The 8,965-nt window shown below is 43.9% G+C and overlaps 1 protein-coding gene across 1 annotated transcript; it reads left to right on the forward strand.

Annotated features, from left to right (window-relative positions):
- Positions 1–1,806: 1,806 nt before the first annotated feature.
- Positions 1,807–8,946, forward strand: LOC144006005 (fibroblast growth factor 13-like). The gene is made up of 5 exons (XM_077504612.1): positions 1,807–2,489; positions 3,719–3,829; positions 4,662–4,765; positions 5,101–5,299; positions 6,455–8,946. Exons 1-5 carry the CDS (start codon positions 2,303–2,305, stop codon positions 6,589–6,591), a joined length of 738 nt encoding a protein of 245 aa, XP_077360738.1. The 5' UTR covers positions 1,807–2,302; the 3' UTR covers positions 6,592–8,946.
- The last annotated feature ends 19 nt before the right edge of the window (positions 8,947–8,965 follow it).

An 8,965-nucleotide genomic window follows, 5' to 3' on the forward strand; every position in this document is an offset into this window, starting at 1 on the left:
ACATCAACATACTAACCCATATCAGGAGTGGCATGGCTCAGGTGGTGGAGTGGCTGTCGCCCAAGGTTGTGGGTTTTCGTTCCTCAACCCTTGAGTAGCTTTTTTTTTTTTTTTTTAATAAACTGGTAATATGTACTCAAAACTCTCCTTGTAAAATTTACTTAGAATTTCTAAGTGAAAAAACGTCACCAGGGTTTTTCCAAGTAAATACTCTTTTTTTTTTTTTTTTTTTTACTTTTTTAAAAATTATTATTATTTATTTATTTTTGCGTAGGGTGTTGCCGTTGCCTGCCAGGGGCGCCTTTGTGGAGGAGTTGGCGCAAGGGAAGGCGCAAAGGAGCCGCAGGTGGGATCCACCAAAGCGGGCGTCCGGGCGGCGAGATTTGGGAAGCGTCCCGCCTCCGTCCCGGCGAGGCGGAGATGAAAGATTGATGAAGTCCTAATGGCCTCTAATGTCCTGTAACGATCCGCCGGGCGGGTCTAATGGATCCGGAGCCCCGGAGAGAATCGAGCGCTCGCAACTTCCGCGAGCGTCCGACGGGAAGTCGGCAAATGCCAGGAGCGCAGACGCTCCGGAGCTCCACGGGCGCAGCATGACCTTCCCTCTTCGCAGATCCACCTCAGGTAAGCCGGAGGAAGGCTTGTCTAATGGAGAGGGTGTGGTGGGAGAAACTGGAGAAAGTTTTGGTTGGATGCTTTCAGCGGATTTTCAGCAGAGGCGCAATATTGTGGATTTTGAAGCCATCGTTTTTGATGGGATTTGACTGGATGAGAGAAAGTGGGATTTTCAAGTTGCGCAACTTAAGTGTAGTACCATGTTGTGCCACAAGATGGCGGGCAGTACTGAGCTCTCCTGGAATTCAGCAGCTTTTGTTCAAAGAGTTACAACTTGATGCTAATTCTCTTGGTATTTCATCACTCCCTTGAATATATGACTGGATAGCCGATAGCCCATAAACATTCAAGCTGTTGAAGTCACAGGGCGGCCATCTTGCTCCTCCCATCTCATGAGCAGACTACTGTATAAACTAGATGGTATACGTACAGACGAGACATATACAGATCGTAGGCAGTTAGGATAAAGCCTGGGGGCGGGGTGGTGGGTTTGTGGTCACTATTTTTTAACAAGTAAAAAATAATAATAACATAACAACAAGTGGACAGTTTTCTTCCGGATTCTTCCATCCGGACTTTACCTCGATTCCCTGCGAGTTTCTGCCGGAAGCTGACGAGCGCACAGCAAACGCTGCAGTACCATCAGGAGCCTCACAGGGGGCAACAGCGAGGTCAGAGAGAGCAGCGCGCCGTCGCCATTTTGTCGGCTGCTTCTTGACGTCGGCATCTTTGGCTTTGCGCTTCATCCACGTGCTGCCACCTCCGCTTTTTCACTTTTTCAAGTTTTGAGCTAATATTGAAGTGGCTTCGAATTGGGAGAGGCTCTTAGAAAATAGATGATGGATGGGAAATGTGTATGTTTTACAGTGTGTTACAGTGCACGTTTCATTTTAGCATGTGCTTATGAGTTGTTTTTTTACAGTGTTCTTGTGAGCGTTCGTTGTGTGAGAGTGTGTTGCAGAGATCTTCTTGCAGCACCTCTGCACCAAAACAGCAGCACGGCCCCTCCCCTCCACATGCCCCCCCACTCCCACACACTCCTGCAGGCTCCTTCATCTTCTTCCTCCTCTTCGTCACTCGTTTGTGCACGTGGCCTTTTTTTTTTTGTATTTATGAACGGCGCTTCATTTCATTGACAAACAGAAAGACTGGAGGTGGGGGTGGGGGGTGGGGGGGGGGGGGTAGCTATGTGTGTGCGCAACAGCTTCATCACAAACACACAAACTCACATGAACAAATACACGCTAAAAACAGAGTAGCACAACTCTCAGGTACACACGTACTCTCTCACACACTCACACTCTCGAATACGCAGTCACGCCCACACATCAACAGACGAAAGAAAAAACAAAACAGTCACACATTCTCACACAGCCACTCTCACACACACGAAGGCACCGTCAGACTTAACAGCAGATGCTGGGATGCGGAGGTCATCCGGGCTGAGAGGCGTCGCCGCGGCGACCAGGCTGCGCAGGGGGGCAACGGGGGTGTGAGGAGCCGGGGGTGGTGGTGGTGGTGGGGGGGCCTCGTCGGGGGGTCTTTACTGGATTCTTGAAGCGTGCCGATGGACGTGAGAACGCGCGGGCGCGCGGCGGCCACCGACGCCTGCCGGCCGTGAACGCCTTCGCCTGGCTCCCCCCTCCGCCCCCCCTCGGGCCCGCCCCGCGCCCCCTCCCTCGACGACATGTCGCGCGCGGCGGCCATCGCCAGCTCGCTGATGCGCCAGAAGCGTCAAGCGCGGGAACGCGAGAAGGCGAACGCGTGCCGCGGCGGTGACGGCGCCAACGACGGCGCCGGCAGCAAATTGAACGTCTTCGCGCGCGTCAACTTGTTTGGCGGCCGCAAGAAGAGGAAGAGGAGGAGGCCGCCAGGTGAGCTTCATCACCTCCGTCGTCATCATCATCTCGACTTTGATTGGGCATTGGTTGCCCGCAGTTCTGAGGTTTAGGGTTCCGATCGTGCTTCCGGGAAGTCCTGTGTGTTCAGGCACAAATTTTAGTCTTACAGCGCTAAGAAAATAATTTTAGAATGTCAAGTAAAATGCTGGAGGAGCTTAACTACAGCTACACGGATTTCTGACTGGGCTATAGTGCCCCCTAGCCGCATCGTAGCACCTTCCCTATGTGTCGGAGTTTGCCCATGACTAATCCATTGCTTGTCCACAAATGCCCTGACAATGAATGGTGACCACTCTGTTGTTTTTTTTGTGTCATGGCGACCAATCAACCCCGTGAGCATCTGCTGTGCCTTTAATGCACATTTGAGCTTCATAGTACTGTAACAGCTGTGCTAGTTGAGGGAGATAGCTTATCTAAACAGTTAAACTTTCATAAACAAACTCTACTTTTAAATGTATTAAACGTGCCAAAATCAGTCAATCAAGCAACTGTAACATTGTTTCTATATATGACAATTACTTTGCAAACATACTGTATTGTAAAATCTGAAAAGGCATTTTTTTTATGACTGTTTCCAAAATATTGGGGTGGCCCAGCCCTGTATTCCATTAGAATAGAGCTGCCCCTGAACTAAACACTTAACAGCCGGCGAATTAATCCCATCTTACATATATTATTTCTTCATATATATATACCAGCAGAACCAGTATCAAACATGGGATAGTAAAAGGTGAAAAAAAGTTTTATTCTCTGATGATAATTTTTTTTTTTTTTTTTTTTACCTTGACGGTCTAGATGGCTTCCAACGTTTCTGGCATAGTTTTGTCAAAAAAGAAAAAAAGAAAAAAAAAAAGTAGTTTAGTTAGTTTTCGTTTTTTAAAAAGCATTTTCGTTTTTATTTTATTTTGTTAACGATAAACAGCTATCAGCTGATAAACAGCCTATTTCAGTTTAATTGTTAATTGTTGTTTTGAATAAATTACTTTTTCAAAGTGTCTTTTTTACATGTTGGAGCTCTACTTAAAAAAAAACTCATTAAGATCCAAATGTGCAAAAGGTAAATTCTAGCTATTTTTTAACTGGTCTTAAAATTTTGATCAAGTCTGTAATGTATGTATTGTCCCTGATATCAAAATATCAAGAAAATGAAACAACAATGTTTGAAATGGTGATTGTTTGTGTGTGTGTTTGGTGCGGAGCAGAGCCGCAGCTGAAGGGCATCGTGACGCGACTGTCCAGTCGGCAAGGCTTCCAGCTGCAGCTCGGGCCAGATGGCACCATCGATGGAACCAAAGAAGAAGACGCCGCTTACGGTCAGCGCACACGCAGCACAAAGCAAAGACTACGAGCACTCACATAACACAATCTTAGCTTGATTTAAGATGAGTTTTTTTTTCTTTCTATATTGTATATTAACACATTACAACAAAAAAAACACATCTCCCTCATATCATTATTGTTTAACTCATTTGCTCCCAATAACATATGAATACGTTTTATTTTAAACATTACCCGTGTCCCAAAGACGTGTTTATACGTTTTTTTATGCTACAGCATATAGAAGACTTTGATGCAGCCTCTGAACTGAAGATAATAGGTGAAGCAATGAGTTATTACAAAAAAAGGCCAGCAGGTGGCAGCAGAGTATAAGAGATCAACCAGGGCCATGTTGCAACAAGCTGTTTTCCCCACTGTTTTAAACAGATCTGTGAATCATGATGAAACTTAGCTATATTCTAATGCTAATTGCTCCAAAATGGAAATAGATAGAAATATACGTTTTTTTCATTCTAATTATATGTCGTGATAATTTCATTTCAGGGCTAGAAATAGAATTGAATGATCTGTCGAATTAAGGATGGCGTCAATTTCAGCATCTTGAGATGTTCAAGACGTGAAAATATTTTTTGCCAATATTTGATTATTTGAAGAGGCCGACAATATGCAGAAGTCATTGAATAGAGGCTACACCAAAACTGTGCAGAAAAGTCATAGAGAAGCGGGAAAAACTTGACCGGTAAAAATGCTGTGGTTCGTCAGAATACTGCACTCAACTGTCCAACTAGTCAGTTCAAAGAAGGTACTAGTTCATGGACCTCAATCTGGATATCACAAAAATGCTCAAAATTGGTTGTGTGTCAACAGCCGTTTTCAATCTGATCCCCGTGGGACTACGTGTGGTCGCCATCCAGGGCGTCCAAACCAAACTCTACCTGGCCATGAACAGCGAGGGCTTCCTCTACACTTCTGTATGTACACGCACTCATACACACACACACTTACACATCGACACTCTCACGCACAAGCACACGCATGCACGTGTGAAAAAAGTAACGAAGTGACGCCGGATGTGGTGAAGGCATTCGTACAAATATTGTCGTTTCCCCCCTCCCGGCAAGCGCACCAGCATCCTCAGCATCCACTCGGTATTCCGGCTGAGTAGCCGGTCGCCATGGAGACGCGGGAAGGAGGAAAGGCAAACGTCAGCACCTCTCGGCGGGGGGCCGGCGCACTGTGCCGCACGCGCCCCGCCATGCATGCAGCACCTGTCACGTGACGGCTGCGCCCTCCCTTGCTTCCGCAGGAGCACTTCACGCCCGAGTGCAAGTTCAAGGAGTCGGTGTTTGAGAACTACTACGTGACCTACTCGTCCATGCTGTACCGCCAGCAGGCCTCGGGCCGGGCCTGGTACTTGGGACTCAACAAGGAGGGCGCCATCATGAAGGGCAACCACGTCAAGAAGAACAAGGCCGCCGCCCACTTCATTCCCAAGCCGCTCAAAGGTAACACGAAGTGTCAAGACTGTAAATGGTTAGCGTGCATAAAGCTCAAAATAATCAACCAAAATAATCAAGATCCATAATTGGCTAAATTAATTGGTCTACCCTAATCAAAATAATGACACGACTTGACCATGCAGTTTAAGTCATCACTTGACCTAGCGACTGCTTGTGTAACGTGCCACTGTTCATGTTTGACTGCAAAAAACAAACAAACAAACAAACAAACAAACAAACAAAAAGAAAGTTATTCACGAGATTTGAGTTTTTTTTTTTTTACTAATTATTATTATAAAAATGTTATAAATTATAAAATAAGTAAATTATATATAATATTTCAATACGTTTTATTAATATAATATTATATAATACTATACATATAACTAATATATATATATATATATATATATATATATATATATATATATATATATATATAATAAACGGTATATTTTGAAAATACAGCTTAAAATGCTCCATATTAAAAGAAAAAATTTGATATCTGAGTATTGGAAATTGAATCACTGAATTTACATTATTTCTTATGGAGGATATTGCTATGTTTTGTTATGATTAGTAGGGCTGGGTATTGATTCTAATTTCCTTAATTGATTCTATTTCCATTCACTAGAGTTCAGTTCGATTTAAAATTGTTATTGATTTGAATGGACTCACTTCAATTTAATCCGATATCGATTAATTATGGTCATGATAAAAACTCCACAAATATTACACTCCAAAGTGAATTTTGCGGAGGCAGTAACTGGTCAAATGATTTAGTTTATTCATGAAAGTAACACGTGTTATAATCACTTAAGTGTTATAGAAACGTTGACATCAGCAAGGATGAGATGAAAATATTTTCAGAATCTAATTCAATAATTTTAAATATAATTTACAGTCAAGCTCAAGAAAACAGTAAGATACAAAAAAATCGGCCTTTAAAATTCTATTTTCTTAAGAATTTATGGGAAAAGGAGATATATAAAATAATTCATGGTTTTATGAATTGACACCAGGCTTGAAAAGGAAGATTCAATATCGATAATTCAATTATTATTTTTTTTTAAGCCAGCCCTAATGATTAGTGCACTGGCTTCATTAAAAAAAAAACAACAACTAAAAACTATTTTTGTATGTGTGTGCGTGTGTGTGCAGTGGCCATGTACAGAGAGCCGTCCCTTCACGACCTGACCGAGTTGTCGCGCTCGGGCAGCGGCACGCCGACCAAAAGTCGCAGCGCTTCGGCTCTGCTCAACGGAGGGAAGTCGCCTAGCAACAACGACCTGTCCTAGCCCCACCCACCCCCCCTCGGTCAACCCCACTTACCACCAACCGAGCCCCCAACTCGCACACACACGCACTACACGCACACTCGGGCTGTGTTGGGAATCATCGGCTTATTTTTATTTCACTAGATAAGATTTTTACACAGTGGATTTAGATAGTTCCCAAAAAAGTCCTTTTGAAAATTTCTTGTGCGTTGTTTGCAATCAATTGAGTTTTTCCCCAGTCAAAACGGTTTTTACTTCCATAATGCTTTTGAAAACGTGTTTTTGGAAGATGTCAATTAGCTTTTTTTTTTTTTTTTTTTTTTTTTTTTTTTTTTTTTTTTTGGGGGGGGGGAGGTGGCTCTCCTGTTGTCCGTTTTTCTGCTTATCTCGTGCCATTTGTTGCCAAGGAACTACTAGGTTGAAGTAAATTGAGGAGCTTCAGTTACACAAAAGTAGAGCCATGCTGCTGCGGCGCCTTTCAGGGGCATCAATTACTCGCACACATTTTATAGGGAAGCTATATTCTGTTATTCACGGTTTTGTGCACATCTTGCACCATTCTGGTGATATGTTGAAGTGAGTTGAGGAGTGAAATGGGACAAAAGTAGTGATTTGTCACCATCTTGTGGCATCTAGAGGCGATTATGTAAAATTTGGGGCTGGTGCTAATTCCTGGCAGATATTTTTTGGGGAGCCGATCTTCCATGATTTTCTGTTTTTGCAAAGTCTTTGTAACCCAAAACTATGTTAAACTCATTTGAGGAGTTAAATTCAGACAAATCTAGTGCTTTGTTGCCATCTATAGGCAAATTTTGGGGTGGTGACAATTGGAGTGGAAGTGACTGGGCTCAACCGTGAAAAGCCAAAATTATAATGCAATTGTCAGGAAAATATATTTCGAAATTTTGGGAAAGGAAATTCTTGCAAAAAAAAAAAAGCAAAATAATTGACATCTGTTGCAGTTATTTGAGGAGCTTCATTTAGAGCAAATTAGTACTTTTCTGCCATCTTGTGGCACAAACAGGCAAGTACAATTTTTTTTAAGGAGAACATCAATTTCTCAAAGATTTTTGGGGTAACCTTTTTGTGCTCATCCTGCGCCATTTTGGTGCCAAGCAACTATGTTGATGTGAACTTGAGGAGCTTCATTTGGACAAAAGTAGTGCTTTGCCACCATCTTCTGGCATCGACAAGCAACCTTTTTGGGGGAGTGTCAGGAGTTGCCAATTTTTGGGCTCTCGTCTGTTGCGTGCGGAGCAACTAGCTTGAGGAGCAAATTCAGACAAAAGTAGTGCTTTGCTGCTATGCTGTAGCATCTATAGCTAACTATAAACATTTTGGGGGCTATCAATTACTGGCCTTTTTTGTGTGAGGGGGGGTGGGAGTTTTTTTTTTTTTTTTTGTGCTTAGCTTGTGGCATCCTGGTGCCAAGCAACCAGTGGAGTGAGTTGAGGCGCTTCATTTGGAGAAATAGAAACCGACTCCTAGTTGATAAGAAGTGATCCCCGACACAGCCACACGCAGACTTGGAAAGACAATCAGCCAACAGACTGAGCACGCAACCAAAGAGGAAAGCAGGCTGTTGCTAGGAAACAGGCGGCCATGTTTACCCGGAGCTGGTGGCGGCCATGTTTGTCGCCGTTAGCAGGGTGTGGCGTTGACCACAAACGCTGTGCACATGCTCCAATGTTTACAAGCCCGCCCCGCTCATCACAAGAGAACCCTTGGCAAACCTTTGCCTTCACAAAACTTTCTCCATTCACGACATCTTGGCAGCCATTTTGGAACATATGAAGAAATCCCCATTTTGGCAGCATTTCACATCTTCCATGGCCAAATTCCCAAATGAATGGAAAAGTTTGACTCATTTTTCAACCAATTCAAAGCATTCCAACTTCAAACTGTCCAACTCACTCAGGACATTTGCGCACTCACTATGTTGCTACGTTAGCATCGCAAGTGTTAGCATTTGAGCGATTGTTGATCTTATACCAGTAGCATTTTTCCCAAGTCTTCCATTTCAGCGAACTCCACAACTCTTCAGCATTCACACGCCAACTTCTCCACAAACGTGCTTGTCGAGTTCTTCTTTGTTACTCTTTTTGTTCCCGCTTGTCTTGCCGCATGAGCGCTCGCTCGCTGACCTCTGCCCTCGTAGCAGCATGCTGAGGTTTTTCTCTTGACGTTTACGCTCGCTGGGGGAGGGGGGCGCCGGTGAGCCACTAGGGTCAAACCAGAACACTCGTGATGGGACCAATGGGAAGCGGCGGGCGGAGCCCCGGAGGGCCAATGGGAGCCAACGGGGAGTATGGAAGCATTTCCTTCCCACTGTGGACTCAAGTCGACATGCACTGAATAAACTTTGTAAACAAGTCACTGGTCGCTCTGATTTGCA

The sequence above is a fragment of the Festucalex cinctus genome, chromosome 18 (assembly GCF_051991245.1).
Source record: "Festucalex cinctus isolate MCC-2025b chromosome 18, RoL_Fcin_1.0, whole genome shotgun sequence".
Lineage (NCBI taxonomy): Eukaryota > Metazoa > Chordata > Actinopteri > Syngnathiformes > Syngnathidae > Festucalex > Festucalex cinctus.